We start from the raw sequence: 16,635 nt of genomic DNA on the forward strand, positions 1-16,635 counted from the left end.
TATAAGTGATTTTATCACACTTAAATCACGATAACACCCATATTTGTTTATGTCTAGTGACTTGAAATAGTTAACGTTTGCAGATTGGAACCCAGATTTTTGCTGCTTCATCTTTTTCTTTTTTCTTTTTTTAAGAAAAGGAGGGTCAAGTCCAACTAATTCTTGTGGTAATCAACATTATGACAAAAGTGCTGTCGATTGAGCTTAACTTGTATTGAACCCGGAATATTCCTTTAAGTTTATATTAGGCTACTACTTTTGACGCTGAGCAAGGGAGAGGCTACATTTTTTGATTATGACATCATGACACTCACACGCCCTTAGGAAAGCTCAGGTGAGGTGAAGTTACAGTCGGAGAAAGGTCCACGTCGTATTAAATTGTATTGCAAAGGTAAGCGCAAAGAGAATTAAAAGATAAAGTTGACAAAACCAATAGGTAGCACTTCGAATGTCAAATGTTGGTTTAATTAACATAACTTTACATGTGCTTGGTAAATTGTGATACAGTCAATGTTAAGCCGCTTTTAGAAATGAACAGTGCATTAATCTGATTGCTGTATGAACCCGCAGTCTCAGGATTCGGAATAATACGCCAATTTTTGTCAAGGCATATTTTGTTGTTATCGTTTTACGTAATGTAAATGTAATTCTGAAGTAAAATAATTAACTTTTTTATTTCTTTGTGTATTTAAAAAGAAAGAGAAAATGAAAAAGTAAAATAAAATAAAAAAAAAGTACGATTATTTGTTATTAATTTAATGCATTCACTTGCACGAGCTATGAACTTGGAGTGTCCATAAAGATCATTTATTAATAATCAATAATCTGAACTACAAATATGTGTTTTTGTGCTTATCACACTGTAGAATAGACTACACACTCCACCAAAAATGGCAGACATGTGGGTAAGCAAAATCTTAAAAGCTGTATTGACTTCCCTGTAGAAAGTGACGTTTAGACACTTAATATTTAGTATTTATTTTTGTAATTATTATTTCTTGTATTGCAGGATGACTTGGAAAGTATAGCGAATGCTCCTTGTTCGTTCACAGCAGCGGTAAATAACTTTAGTCAGTTTTGTTTATATAATTTCATATACTCACATAATTTTCCTAGCAGCTTTTGGCTATATGTATGATTTCTTTGCTCATTGTGTTTCAGTCAGGGGAGAAAGGCAGCATTAAGGCCAAGGCAAACTTCAACGTTAGTGAAGATGTTGCGGCTCTCCGCAAAGCACTGCAAGGCTTAGGTACATCATTTTTGTAGAAGTGTTATGTGTAGTATGTAATATGTGCATTGTATGTGTAACATTATACATATTACCTCGTGATTCTGTTTTGTCCCATCAAACACTTCTGATATGGGTATTTTTATCATTATTTACCAGGTACAAATGAGAACACTGTAATAGACATACTGACCCACAGAAGCAGCACTCAAAAACAGGCCATTTGTAGGGCATACCAAGAAGAAACAAAGAAGGTAAATGTGTCATTGTACTCATTTGTGTGTGTATGTTTGTGTGTGCACCACTGTTAAATGAACAAAATCTGTCTAATTTGTTTGTCTTGACCATAGATGCTTGTCAAAGACCTGAAAGGTGACACCAGTGGCAACTTTGAAAATGTGCTTGTTGCACTCGTAACCCCGCCTGCAGTCTACGATGCTAAAACGTTGATCAAGGCAATGAACGTAAGTTACTTATAGAGGCCTGTGTCCTATTTGTCCCTTTAGATTATCAGTGTACAATATTTTGAGGCAAATTTTAGTTATACATATTTATGTGAACATAGTGCATGTTATGTACAGTTTTATTTACATGTTTTTCCTTGTTTCTCTAATACATTCATAAATTGTTTTCCAGGGTGCTGGAACAGACAACAGCATCCTTATAGAAATATTGTCATCACGGACAAATAAACAAATTAAGGACCTGTCTGCAGCAGTCGCTGATGGTAATGATGAAGATGATAAACCTTTTCTATATTAAAGGAAAACAAAAGTAACCAAATACTTAAGAAAAAAAGTTATAGTTACTTTTCTTCCTATTGCTCAATAGAAACAAAGAAAACCCTGACACAGAACCTAAAATCTGAAGTTTCTGGGCATTATGGCAAAGCCATACTTACGCTTGCTGAGGTAATTATGCACACTTGTACAGTATTTTACTGTTACGTGTGTAGCTGATACTCTGCAAATACTCTGTTAAAGATATCTCATTTGTTTTTATTGACTTCTCTCCCTCTGTAAGGGTGCAAGGAATGAAAGCACCAGTGTGAATGCTGACCAGGCTAGGGAGGATGCAAAGGTATGGAAAACAAATTTTAAAGCTTGAGTTCCTCTTTTAACATTGTAAACAAAAACGAATATTTAGTATTATTTTATTTGCAAGACAATAAAAAATCACATGACATTGAACTGCAGATAAGCTGTCAGAATCCTCTTTGTCCATTTTTATTTCATTTTTTATTAGTATTGTTTTGTAGGTTTTACTAACAATAAATAAATAAACATCGCACACCTGAAAAACTATTGGTAGGTGCATAAGACATCAGCTAAATGATGGGGAAAAAAAGATAAAAACTCTGCAGACTAACATAACCTGCAAAAACATTCAAAATGTATTACGACATTTCAGTCACAGGACCTTCATCAGGCATTTAAAAAGCACAGAATGCAATGCCAGCAAATTTAAAGTATGCCATAATAATTAAAACAGCTATTGACAGTGATGTGGCTAATAACAATAGGATAGACAATGACATTCTAACAAATATTTAGTCAAATTAAAAGTAAAAAAGCCTCCTGATGGAACTATTTTTAAACCAAGGCCTATATAAAGACAAAGCAAATATTCAATTCAAATAAACATGATAAAAAAGAGAAAACACCAGATAATGTTAACCAAATTAACTCAAGATATTAATAAAAAAAAAAGGATTAAATATATATATATTTTTTAATGTATTATCTTGGGTTTACGTTATCTGGTGTTTTCTCTTGTTTTTTATGTTTATTTGAATTGAATATTTTATTTTTCTTTATATTAGCCTGATATTTGTTGGAATGTCATTGTCTATCCTATTGTTATTGGCCATGTCACTGTCAGTAGCAGCTTTAATAAATTAGGACATATTTTAAATGTGTTGGCGTTGCATTCTTTGTTTTTAATGCCCCATTAAGGTTGTGTGACCGAAACTTTGCAATAAAATTATGTTTTTGCAACTTATGTTAGTGTGTGAGAATTTTTTTTATTTTTTTATATTTTTCACTTTTAGTTTCACTAAAAACTGTGGTGTGAAAATATTTTTTGCCCTTATGAATGTTGCTGGAAAGCTTCTCAAGAAATGCCTGTTACACCATAAAGTAATTGTTTAATCTCACCAATCACAAAACAAAGATATATAAACAGCTGATTACCTAGCACCACCATTTTCTCCTCCTTATTTTTATAATTTTGGTAATTAAGTCACCACTTTAAGAACAAAAACATGATTCTCCTGAGTTGAGCAAGTTAAAACCACTTCACAGATTGTGTTGTGTATGATTAGTTGTGAGCATGTGAACACATGAAATATAGTATAAACTGTTAATACAGTATTTAAGTGTTGTTTCCTCCATAGGCTCTCTATCATGCCGGCGAGAAGAAGATGGGAACTGATGAGTCCAAGTTCATCGAGATCCTCTGTAAAAGGAGCATCCCTCAACTGAGACAAAGTAATCCAATTAACCACAAGGGTTTCACTTAGGAACTTAAAACATGGCAAATTTGTTTTGAATATAACTGTAAATGTCCTGTTGCAGCAATAGTGGAATATAAAAACATCAGTGGCAAGACTCTGCAGCAGAGCATTGAGAAGGAAATGTCTGGAAACCTGGAGGACCTGCTGGTTGCCATTGGTATTGTTTTATTTAAGAATTATAAATAGATACTGTATACACTTGGTATTTACACTCTTGGTATTTGACTGTTTTTTCAGCTGTTCATTTGCTCTGACATTCCTAAATGATCAAGTACAAGTTTTTCTTTATAGTGAAGTGTGTGCAGAATACTCCAGCATACTTTGCTGAAAAACTCCATAAAAGCATAAAGGTACGCATAACAACACATTATTCTCTATAATGATGTTAGTACAACACTGACATTTCTATTCAAAATATGACTTTGTTTTATATTTGTAAACCTGCAGGGAGCAGGCACAGATGAAAAAACTCTGATCAGAGTAATGGTCAGCCGTGCAGAGATTGACATGTTGGACATTAGAGCTGAATACAAAAAGCTCTATAAGCATTCACTCCACAATGCAATAAGTGTAAGTATTCTCCTATGATATGCCTCTGTTCTGCTGCTCTGGATTGTTAGATGAGTCTAGCACAGGTTTAAGATATAGCCCAGTAATACCTGACTTCCTCTCATGTTTATTGGTTCAGTCTGAGGTGTTTGTGTAGGACTGGAAGTCTTTTCAACACACTCAAGAGATTATAGCCTTCACAAATGGTGTATTGTCACTAGAAACTGTATAACCACATGAATTAGTGAGGGATTTCCCCTTGACACAGTTAGTTCTGTGTTCATCTGACAATGACAATAAGACCCATTTGTCATCCGTGTCATTGTTGTCCCTTTTTTCCCTCTGTGTCCTCTGCATGGATATGATGCTCCCATCTGTGATGGAATAATACATGCAAATGAAACTCATTTATTGGAGGTGATAGATGACTTACTTGAGAGAGTTTGACTTTAGGTTTTACTATCTCATGTTTAATGATACTACCTGTACTGATTGTCCCAGTTAATATGATTGAAGTGAAACTGTTGATGACTTTGCTCTGCTTAATTTCAGTCAGACGTGTCTGGGAACTTCGGTGAATGCCTGAAGATGATTTGTGGAGGAGAAGACTAGCACAGAAATACTACTGACGATGTCCTGTTTAGTTCCGTCACATCAGGTCATTCCAGTGTAGTCATGTTTCTTTTTCTTTTTTACCCTGTTTACAAAAGCAAGCCCTCAGTGCTTTAATCTTCTTATATCCTTCATAAAATGAGCAATAGCATTTTTTCAGCTTCCTTTGGAGATGTATAATTTATAGTTTATGTCCAGTTCACAAGGACACTGCCAAAAAAGGCTAATTTGTCATCATACTGATGAGGATTTAGACTAAACATCCACTGTTATTTTGCAACTCTGATTTGTCATTTGTGAATGTTAAAACAAAAATATTATGCATATTTATGTATTTGAAACATTTTGTTTAAAAGAAAGTATACATTTTTAATATATTACCTTTTTGAGACTAACACCGTGTCTGCACCAGACACGAGCGGCGTGTGGCATCAAAAGCAATAGAATGCATTATAATCAGTGATGCTGTCTACACTGGAAGTGTCTGTTGCGGTGCTTCGCATCACGCTGACAGTAAGCGGGTGTCCTGTTCTTTTTTGCTCTGCAGGCATTGCCGCTACTCCTGACAACAACTTAAATAAACGGTTTAGAACGTTCATGTTGACGCGTCCAATTTAGACAGCCTCAATCTTCTTATTTTTGTCCTTCTTACATTATGCACATCAGCAAAGTGTTGTAACATATCTGTGCTACTTGAAAATAATATTGTAAAATTATTCATACCATTTTATCTATTTTTTTTTATTTTTTATTATTGGTCAAATAAACCTTGCCCATATCATTTAATCAGATTTTCCCAAAACATTGTCTTTTAATTCATTATTGATGGTACAGTTTACCAGATGTAAATGTCATGAATAAAAATAGATATGTATGAGTATGCATTAGACTTCACTAGCCTATTTGCTTTATTGTTTGGCGTCTAAAAATTTCTTATTCTGTCCATTTGATTCTTGTTTGAGCTGTGTATTCCAGCCTTACCCCATGCCCTTTGGAGGGCTTTTTATTGCGCATTTAAATTATTAAATTATAGCTAACCTTTCCAGTAGATGATGTCGGCCTATAGCTACCCTACTATTGGGTAAAAGATCTAACTTATTTAACTCTATAGATACAACATTAGATTGAAATTTGTCTGTAAATACTCAGTAATTATGCAAAATGTCAGACAATGAGTTTTGAGTTGTTAGACAAGAGTCAAACAAAAGACAATCGTTGTGTATGCCAAATTAAAAAAACAAAAACAAGCAGTGCAAGTCATAACTGCACACATTATGATCGAGATATCAAAAACACTCTTGTGCCAGATAGTGCACAGCATCAAGTCATCTGTTCGAAGAGCTACTGCTGATGAAACTTTGCAGAGTCGGGAGTTATTGAGGTAGAGAAGCGCCTGAGGGAACAGCAGATCCTCATTAATCCCAAGTAATAATCCCAATCAGTCCTCTACCTATCCCTCGACCTATATCTGTAGCTATTATCAGATAGCTGCCACATTTGTACAAGCATTAAATGCATCCAGCTTTGCAGCCCTTGTCACCTTTCTTTTCTAGATATTATATTTAGGGTTATTGTTTTATACATGACTATTTAACTAAGGACAAATTATTTCAATAAATGTTTAATTTAAAAAGGATTCATTTAATAAATGTAGGGTACAATGGGGCTGAAGGCACACCTTAAGAAAAAAGTGCTTTTATTCTGGTCACAAAGTGAATCAAGGTGGCAAGGGAGCCTTTAACCCCACACTTGGGGTAAAAGGCTCCCTGGTGGGCTATAGTGATATCCTGTAAATAAAGGGTCAATAGTTATAGGGCAAAATTTGTAAACTTAATTAAGATAATACTTATTCAAAATAACCACTTCAGGAAAGGGTTCACAATTTCCTTTTAATTTCAAACATGTTTGGCATTTCATAACATCTCAAGTATTCTATAAACAAATTAATCTCCATTGTGATTGTATCAGTCAATGTGAGCCCACTTTAAACATTTTTTATAACAAATCCATTCGCCCCACTTAAGAAATGGGGGCCTTTAATCCCTGGAACAGGGGGGCTTTTTTACCCCAAATAATATCCTTTCACCTATTGGACAGTTATTAATGTATTTTTTTAATTTACTCATCTTGATCAAAATTTAAAATGATAAATAAGTATTTCATCTCAAAATATATGCAATAATTTCAGAGATTTATATTAGCGACGTACATTTGCAAAATTTTATTTAAAATTTCATTAAATATTAGGTCAAATTACCTCAAAATCTAATTAGACAGTTTCTCTGGGATTTAGAGGCACCTGCTCGTCATAGAGCAGTGTTTGACCAGAAGAGGGCAGTGAATTTTCTCGAAGTGAGTAACAAATTTACCTGAGAAGAAGCATCAATGGGATCTTTTAATGGAAGAAAAACAATAAAAATATTATTATTATTTTATTTATTTTTTTAGTAGTTAATATTTTTTTAATTTTAAAACAAAATTTACTATACCATATATTTTATGCCACACTGGCTGATAAATGACCAAAATCACCAGCAGTATTAGGCAAAAACAAACAAAATAAGGTGATTACTGGGCGAGAAAATAATAATAATAATAATAATAGACTAGTTATCATCACGTGGCTGCCTCAATTTACGTAATATCAACGCGTTGTTTGCAGAATCAAGTGTCCTAAAATAATAACAACAATAATAATATAATAAATTTTAAATTGTGTCAAGTTAGAAAGTCATGATAAAGTTATAATATTATAGAATATAGAATATAATCTATTTTTGCTTTTGAAAATTGTACATTAAATTAGACTTCAATGTCACGTTTCTGGTAAATATTTGGGGTAGGCATTCATAAGTAACCTATTGTATAAATTATGTGAACCTATAGGCCTCAGCTATTGTTTCATTAGAATGAAGACAACTAGAGGGAACCTAAATTACACATTGATTAGATGTATACTATGTTCGGTATTTTGTTCTTTGACAGAAAAAATAAAATAATAATAATGTATATAACTGAAGACGATCCGCTATGTGAAATATCCACTTCCTCCCTTTTACCGTGCTTCATCGAGCCCCACACAATTCATTCACACCATTCAAACATCTCGATATGAAGCCAAGTGCTAAACACCTAACGCTGATAGAGTCAGTCATCCGTGCCATCCCATCAGAGAAGAGCGTGTGCGGAACGCATCTCGTTCACACCAATCATGACAATGGGAAGGAGTTGTACACAAGAAAGTTAGGTTGTCAGAGACAGGCGGATTGGGCAATAACAAAACCTCCCACTAATCCTACGACGAGTCACGAGAGTTCGAACTTTATCAGTGTGACTGGGGAGTTCCAGAGCACGAGGGCGCTCACTGCGTTTGAAAAATAAACAAATAACCGTCGCTGCTTGTCTCGAAGTGTTTCGGGATTATTGGTTGTGGTAATATTTTTTTTATGATACACTGTGGTCTTCTTCAAGCAAACAGATGGAGCAAGTCAGCTAGCTTGCTGGCTATCTAAACTATCCGAAGGGGAAGTGGCAGCAGTAATCGCTTCAGAGTTTCGCTATCTGGCTCGACAGCTAGCCTAGCCTTCGCCTAACACACCCACTGTCTGCCTGTTTGTTGTTCACACTGGTTTCAAATAACCTGGACTTCAACCAGCTCCGGCTTTTCGCTCAACTTAAAAGCATGGTTTGGCTAAAAAGAGCATTTGGCTGTTGTTAGCCAGCTAGCGAGGCGAATGGTCTATACACACTGGCTCGCTAGCCAGCCGAAACTAGAGTCGGCCTGACAATACAGCGGCGTGGACTGGATCATTCGTGCTGTTGTCACTCATTAACAACAGACTGCTGTTCTGACGGTTGACTTCTAAGCAGTTGCTCCACTGGCTTTGGGAGAAATAGGAAGCATTCAGCTACGCCTTTCTGTGACTGGCGCATCTCCGGAGAGCAGATCTCTCTCAGCATGCAGGACAAAAGACTGGAGATGAGCAGATTGGAGTTTTAATCACCTTTGGCTGTTTGGAACTGTCTTAAGTGACTGTCCATTTGGGGGAAGGCAGGAACACGGAGGCAAGAATGAAGAAGTTTTCGCGTATGCCAAAGTCAGAGAGCGGAAGTCTCGGGGGTGGGTCTGGATCTGGTACTGGAAGCAGCAACTACATTGGAAAGGTGTTTGCTGTCGGTCGATACCAAGTCACGGTGGAAGAGCTGATCGCTGAAGGTAATGGTTCAATCGAATTGGTGTGGCCCTTAAAAATGGGGTTAAATCAGATGGCAAGCAAAACTTACTTGTGAAGTGTATAAGAGGCGTTTAAACATTTGCTCCAAACATCTGAGCCATAAGCTTTTCAGTGAGGAAAGATCAAGGTACATTAGGCTGTTTGCTGCAGGTTGCACCTCGCCATTTCAACACTTTTACATATTGGGCCTTTTGACCTAACGGTAACGTAGCTCCTTGCCAGGAAAAGAAAAACTAGCTAACGCTAGTCCTTCTTACAACATACAAAACAACCCGGCCACAAAGCAATTAATAGTGTAGTTTGATAAAGATGTTGCCTCTTTTGTCAAATGCTCTGTTTAACTTATTTCTTGGGTATGCCATTGTTATTGATCACATGACATTGTTGCCAATGCAAACGACACAGAACCACAGGGTGCTCACAGACTAGTTCCTTTTTCATCTTGTAAAACTTTAAACGCACACGTTTTGTAAATGATCAGGCAGTTTGTTCTGCCACAAACATCCATTTGGTTTACTGCCATTCAAACTGCCACAAAATAGGGTTTGAGTGTAAAATAAAATGTATCTTAGGGTGCTGTCGTTACACCCCCTTCCCAGTTCAGTTCACAGCTTGTTTGATTCAAGTAGATTTTTCTCACTTAAAGGAATAGGTTACATTCAATAATCATTTTTTTTTTCTTTTTCTCATTTACTCACCATTATGCCATCTGAAACTTGTATTACTACTCGTATCTCTCTCTTGTGTTACATAAACAAAGAAATGTAGATGGAGATATTAGGTGTTTTTGTCCATACAGTGCAAGTCAATGGGTCCAACACTTTCAAGCTCCAAAAAGGACATAAAAGGCAGCATAAAGGTAATCCATACTAGTGATAAACCGATATATCGACCAGGCTGATTAATCGGCTGATATTTGGCCATTTTGCGAGCATCGACCAATAACCGTGTTCACTTGGGCTTTTATCAGAATTGTTAACCTTGTGTTAGTTCCAAAATCTACCAATTGATTTGTCAGTGGGTAGTCAACACTTTTTGTTTTCACATTTTGTTCCTTTTCAAGATTGTGCAAATGTGAGTAACTCTTTGACTATGTGCAACTTTTTACAATGCAAGTAAATCACACACATACAAGACCAAATGTGTTATCCACTTGCTGGTACATTTTCAGATTTCACTCACCTGTGATTGAGTAGTATATTGGTGAAGAAGTTCAGCAGTGAGTTCGTTCACTGCTTGTTGAGAATTAAAGTTTGGCTTTACTTATTCCGTGTAATGTGTCCAAAGAGGAGATCCACGCAATCCATTTGTCACTGAATAGTGTCTCTCTTTTAATGTCCGTTCTGTTCTTTGCAGTCAGTTGTTGATCAGAAACAACAAAAAATAAACATTTGATTCTAATCACAAATAGCATGGATGAGGTAAAGAAGCCTGTGTCAACACCCAGCCCTAATGATAAGAAAAGTATTATTTTTTGGAGTGCTTTAAGAGATTTAGTTTGATGTTTTGATAATGACATCTCTTGACTGAATTAGAGTCACTCTTGACCCTTGAACCACTTTCTTTAATAACAACACATTTAATTAAGTTCAATGTGTATTGTTTTACCCAGCTTCATCATCCAGAATCTTGGATCATTCTGTAGGCTAATTCTGTCATTTCATGTGACTGTGATGCAAGTGATACAATGTTTGTTTCTCACACAAATTTGTGAGTTTCACAGAAGAGCGACTTGGCAGTCCTGAACTTGCTGACTGGACACAATTATTTAATTTCGCTGTCAGTGCAAAAGTTCACCCTCACAAACAACCGTTGATTTTGAAATGTGCTTTCTTCTTTCTTCTCACTGGTTTGCATTTTGTCATGCTAAACCTTTTTTGCAACTTGTTTGATGAACTTGTGGTACATCATTTATCAGATGGTTTTGTAAGTTATAGTTTTATCATGCGCAGACATCTTATAGTATCAATACAGGCCTAAACAGTCATCTGGCTTTGCTCAATCTTGTGCAAGGAATGCAGATTGAAGTTAATTTCAACTTAAAGGAATATTCCGGGTCAATAAAAGTGAAGCTCGATCGACAGCATTTGTGGCAAAATGCTGATTAGTACCACAAAAATTAATTTAGACTCATCCCTCTTTTTCTTTGAATAACAAAAAACAAAAATCAAGGTTTCAGTACATTGTTACATCATCATGGCAATGAAGTTATAACATTGAATATAACTTCAAGGTTAGGTTAATCACGTTAACACGCATATTGTTTACGTCTTGTGGCTATATTTTTGAAACCGTGAGTATTTTAATGTTTACAGATTGGCCCCATTCACTTCCATTGTAAGTGCCTCACTGTAACCCAGATTTGTGCTTTTCTGTTTTTAAAGAAAAGGACGGACGAGTCGATATACATTTTTGTTGTAATCAACATTATGCTACAAATGCTGTCGATTCAGCTTAACTTGTTTTGAACCTGAAATATTAATGTAATTTAATGTTTCCTTGTAAAGGCTTGAACAGAAAGGCACATTATCTGCATGCTGTTCTGGTGATGGAAGGGTTGATTGTGGTCCTTTTATTGTGTTCTTTGAGCACCTGTTGAAAAAGTGTTGGTATGATGTAGTGCCCAGTCCTGTGATGGAAGTAGCTACTTTTGTTATTGCTTATTGAACAAACAACACCGTGCTCTCTTTATATTATTTCAATGAATTATTTCAACCAATACATTAGAGACAGATGTGGAGTTGGCAGAGTGTAGGCTAGAATTTTGATATGGTTCTATCATTCTTTGGGGGCACTATTGTTTTTCACTTGCCCCGTCTACAGTAGCTCTCAGATCCTGCCTATGTGAATATAATGTAATGAGATGACTAAAGCTTTTGAGTGAAGCAATTTCCACTTGAGCAGAAGTGAAATCTGCAATTCAGTGCAAAACTGAATTTCATCTGTTTGTTTGAATAAATATCTTTTGCTGGAATTGTTCAGAGTAATCTGTATACACTGTTCATAGAGCAGTTTTCCTGTATTAAAGGACTCAACAAGCTTTGTGTGGCCACTAATGGCCAGCCACCTGCTCCCATTTCTGCCAAAAAAAAAAAATCTGTTAGGTCTGCTTTCTTTTATGTAAACAAACCTGTCATGACTAGAGTGTTTTGCCCTGTTTTACTTATTCATTATGTGACTGCCAGAATCTGCCTCGATCTTTGATCTTTTACTAAAACACTACCTGTTAGAGATATTTAAAACCAAACTGGTTCAGAGTACTGCTTCATTGTTGTAAGGTCAGTGATGTACATTCTACTGCACTTTTGATTAGAGGGCATATCAACACTGGATATCACTGCATTACTAGACTGACCTTGGATGAGCTGTTTGCAGAGGTGTCAGCCCACTCACTGAGCATGTGCTTGGGGAATGTCATTACTAAGAGACCTTCTGATTTCCTTATCTTCCTTCAAATACACTACTCTGTTATAGGGCCTGTGATCTCAGACTCTTTAACTATGGCCTCCTGACATATGTTGAAGTTATGGCCTCTGTGATGTTTAGTTATTGACAAATGTTCTCTCAGCTTCCCAGCAGTCAGTGTTCTCTATATCCCCCATATTTGTGTGTGTGTGTTGTGTTGTGTGGCATCTTTCAGTTTCAGTACAGCTTATTTAGCAGTCATTGCGATTCATTCGGTTTTATTTTTTCACTTGTAGGTTCATTAATATGATTTTATCTCTTGCTCATCAGTTTGATAGGCCTGCCAGAAATGTTGCTCATCATGTAAGTTTAGTACTTATACACCTTAAAGGGATGGTCATTAAATCAACTAAATCACCTTCATGTTGTTTCAAACCTGTATGACTTTCTTTCCTCAGAAAGAGTCTGAATGTTAGGGAGTGATGGCCTCAGTCTCTATTCGTTTTCATTACAAATTTTTCCATACAATAAAACTGATAGCCTCAGTCACCATTCACTTTTAATGCATCTTTTTCTTAAAATGAAAGTAAACAGTGACTGACACTTTCGTTCTGTCTAACATTTCCTTTTGTGTTCCATGGAAGCCATAAGTGTTCCACCTACAACAAGAGGGGGAATAAATGATGACAGAATTTTCATTTATGGGTGAGCAACACCTGTAAGAAGTCATTTATTCACATTGAATTTGAAAACAGAAGTAAAATGTATGATATATTTTTAAAGTTTTGTAAACAATAATGATACATCAGTTAGTTCCGGTCCTCTAATCTGATTGGACAAGCTGCATTCCAAGAGTGCTGATTTTCTTTGTGTAACAGCACAGGGACTCTTTACCTTTTGTATCACTCTGCTTGTCTGTGTTCATGCCATTCCAGACAATCTGTCAGCAGGGATGGACTGGCTGTAGGGAGCACTGGGACTGTTCCCGATGGGCCTGTAGTCTTGTGCCTATGGCTGAATCACAGCCGGGCTGGTATTAAGTACAACAGCTTGGTATATGCCAAATTGGTGAGGTGCTATTTAAAAAAATATTACAGTTTTTTTTTTTTTGTCTGTGTAACCATGCATCAAAATGGCATCTTTGGCCGGTGAGCAACATCTTGTTTTTTTTTTCAGCATGCGCGCCACATTTTAAGGATGTCGTGTAATATTTCAATTAGTTTTTCTTTAGCTGTTTTCAAAGTAATAATGTGTTGTTTGCTGTGGTCTCTCTGTAGCTCTGTTATAACTTGCAAAGTCCTCTAGTGGCAGTATGTTGGTGAATGAAAATGCTTTCCACTATTCAAAGAAATTAAAAATCCTGTGAAACTAATGGTTTAATTCGAGGTTGACCTAGGTTGGTGTGCCTTCACATGTTATCAAATCCACCCTCTTCTCTTCCATGGTAATTTCTAATGGTAATGATTAGAGTACACATGACCTTATATGTCACTTCCTGTTCTTTATGGCCTGGCTGGATTTGTGTAATCCGATGAACTGCCAGTGGCACTTGTGAGAGATGACAAAGAGGTGATTATCAGGTTTTAACTCTCCTCAACATTTTAGCTGTACCGTAGACATGCAGACAAACATTTCTTACACTGCTTTGAGAAAATAGGTCACTCAAGCTCTGTGAGTCAGTGTGGGGTTGGCATCTCACTAGGGCTGAATGATTTGTACAAAAAATCTAATTGCGATTGTTTAGAAAAAGATTGCGATTTGAACTGCGATATGATAAACATAAAACAAAAAACGTGTGATTCCTTTTAACCAAAACTAAACCATGTTTTTAATGCAGTGAAATGCTCTCATCTGCCTTGCTGTCAACAAAAACCCGGTCTCATGGGATTATTTTAAATGTGTATAGTAAATTGTAGCGGCCAAACATAGAGGTATGTGAAATTACACAAATGTGCAAGTAAAGTAAATCTGGGGTGCTTTAAATAATGTGCTAAATCACGTTAGCACACCTAACTGTGATTTAACACACAGCATTAAATCTCTTTGTGTAAATCAATATGTAGCTAGTTGTTTCCCAACCTTTGAATGTTTTTTGGGGATCTGACCAGGTCCACATGTCCTAAACAAAGCATTTGTTTTTTGCAGACAGAATGGGATTGTAAACATAATGTTGGATGTCTTTTACATCCAATGTACTCTCCCTTGCTGAATGATAATTAATAAACTTAATTTTATAAGTGTATAGTATTAACATTAGAAATTGTTACTGTTTTTTGTTACCCCTCTCTGTGATCCTAGGTTTATTGGTCTTTTGAATTGTTCATTGTTGATTTGTTACAGTTAAACATGAATTGCTCTTCAAACTCATTACCCTTAATTTAATTTGAGAGTTTTTACAAGCAATTTTCATTCAAATTAAGTCAGTTTCATTCAGCCAACATAATTTAGTTGGATTAGGTCAAATCAATATACTATAGTAGTTCAAACTCCACTTTATTAGGTTCATCAAACTAAATTTACTTATGTTTAATTTAATAAATTCATATGTTGGTCTAACTTTAATTTATTGATCATTAGTATATGCTATGTGAGCAAGTGTAAGGACAGTGAATCTGTTGTACTGTCAATTTGATAGCAACTGCTTACAGAGCTAAGCAGCACTCAAATCAAACATCATTTGAAAGTGAAAGTCCACCCTCAACCTAAGTACAAGCGCTAATCTTTACCACAGTGGAAACCCCAAAAACTCGAGCACAACAGACATTTTTAAATACCACTATAACAGAACATAAAACATTAACAAATCTCCTCATTTTCTCATCTTGCGCAAAAAATAATAAAATAACGCTTAATTGTTAACATTTGTTCACCCAATGCAGTCCCATGCAAAGTATGCTGTGAAATGGAAATCCCTTGCCCAGTTTCATCAGTGATACAAAAAGTATTCATGTAGTCTAAACTCAAATGAATTAAGATTTACAAATTTTGCAAATTGAATTGGATAGAACGCAATGAAATGCATTGTGACAAGTTGTGACAAATGTTCTAGAATTGTGTTGCTTAAGTTCATTTTAATTAAGTAAACTGAACAACCTGTAAAAATCCTTTTTTGAGTGCATATTGAAAATAATCCCAGTAGTTACTATCATCATATGGTATCTTTTGTGGTAAAGCGCTGTTCTGTAAAATGGGGGTGGCTCTGAAAAATTGTACTTTGCACTATTCAGGCTCTAGGGTGCTTTTGTTTTTCCTTTTTTGATACATTTGCTTAGACAATTTACAGATATGTGCAGTTTCAGGCATTTTTTTTTTACAAGATATGCACAGAAGAATGATAAACCAAGTGAAGCATTGATGCTTCTTGTTGCTGTTTAAAATGAAATAGTTTTGCTTGCACAAATCTAGAAATAGAGGCCAAGGTTAAGATCAGGGTGACATGTATAAGTAAACTATTTGATGAGTTAAACTTTTGAATAATTTTACTAGTCCGGTATATAAAAAAACCCCCATAATTTTATCAAATTAATTTGAAATACAACCATTATGTTTTATACTGATGAGTAATGAATACTGTTTAAATATAACATTTCTGGTTGTATGTCTTTATTTTTTTTTGACCGTGAAGAGTGACTTTGCCGTTTTTATGAATGCAAGCTTTTGCGTAATCTTTTTTTTTTTTTGTTTGTTTAATCTGACCTTCAGGGTTTAAGTTAAGGGTCTCATAAGTTTTCCAGTGAAATATGCGTTTACTGGTTCAAATGGTTAAATTTAGCTGGAGGACATTTCTCTGGGGGGGAAATGTCCTCCATATGCAGCAGATTTAAAAATGGCACACACAGTAAACATTTTGTGTTCATCTATGAGAGAAAAAATGAAGAACTCTCTGTAAAGTTCCAAAAGAATGACAAGTCAGCCCTGTGTTGGTATAAAGGAAGTTGTCACAAAGTGCAGAATCTCTTAGGTTCTTACCAAAAGCAAACGTCGCTCTATTTTTAGCGGGTCAGCCTTTACCACAGATACATTTGTGAGAATCATTGTGGTGTAACTTGGAGGACCCAAGGGAAACAGATTAGGCAGTGTTCTTCAACAGA

At 35.7% G+C, this 16,635-nt stretch overlaps 2 protein-coding genes across 4 annotated transcripts in view; both read left to right on the plus strand.

Annotated features, from left to right (window-relative positions):
* The first annotated feature begins 284 nt into the window (after positions 1 to 284).
* Positions 285 to 5,798, plus strand: LOC127429729 (annexin A3-like). The gene is made up of 14 exons (XM_051678854.1): positions 285 to 391; positions 867 to 905; positions 1,010 to 1,057; positions 1,162 to 1,249; positions 1,388 to 1,482; positions 1,579 to 1,692; positions 1,865 to 1,955; positions 2,060 to 2,139; positions 2,252 to 2,308; positions 3,624 to 3,717; positions 3,805 to 3,900; positions 4,035 to 4,093; positions 4,191 to 4,313; positions 4,845 to 5,798. Exons 2-14 carry the CDS (start codon positions 891 to 893, stop codon positions 4,902 to 4,904), a joined length of 1,020 nt encoding a protein of 339 aa, XP_051534814.1. The 5' UTR covers positions 285 to 391; positions 867 to 890; the 3' UTR covers positions 4,905 to 5,798.
* A 2,383-nt stretch (positions 5,799 to 8,181) lies between these two features.
* LOC127429383 (BMP-2-inducible protein kinase-like) overlaps positions 8,182 to 16,635 on the plus strand; it is a 52,138-nt gene continuing 43,684 nt past the window's right edge. Inside the window, exon 1 of one of the 3 annotated variants that reach the window (XM_051678426.1) lies at positions 8,182 to 9,120. In XM_051678426.1, the coding sequence (XP_051534386.1) occupies positions 8,976 to 9,120 (145 nt within the window). In that variant the 5' untranslated portion in view covers positions 8,182 to 8,975. The remainder of the gene's footprint in view (positions 9,121 to 16,635) is intronic. The other 2 variants (XM_051678435.1, XM_051678383.1) reach the window with 2 other exon arrangements.

This window comes from Myxocyprinus asiaticus, chromosome 3, assembly GCF_019703515.2.
Source record: "Myxocyprinus asiaticus isolate MX2 ecotype Aquarium Trade chromosome 3, UBuf_Myxa_2, whole genome shotgun sequence".
Taxonomy (NCBI): Eukaryota; Metazoa; Chordata; class Actinopteri; order Cypriniformes; family Catostomidae; genus Myxocyprinus; species Myxocyprinus asiaticus.

What these genes read in the sequence shown, in the direction of transcription:
- LOC127429729 (XM_051678854.1), top strand. An exon ending in CTTGTTCGTTCACAGCAGCG is followed by an intron (nt 1,058 to 1,161) that starts GTAAATAACTTT and finishes ATTGTGTTTCAG; the next exon opens with TCAGGGGAGAAAGGCAGCAT. An exon ending in CGTTGATCAAGGCAATGAAC is followed by an intron (nt 1,693 to 1,864) that starts GTAAGTTACTTA and finishes ATTGTTTTCCAG; the next exon opens with GGTGCTGGAACAGACAACAG.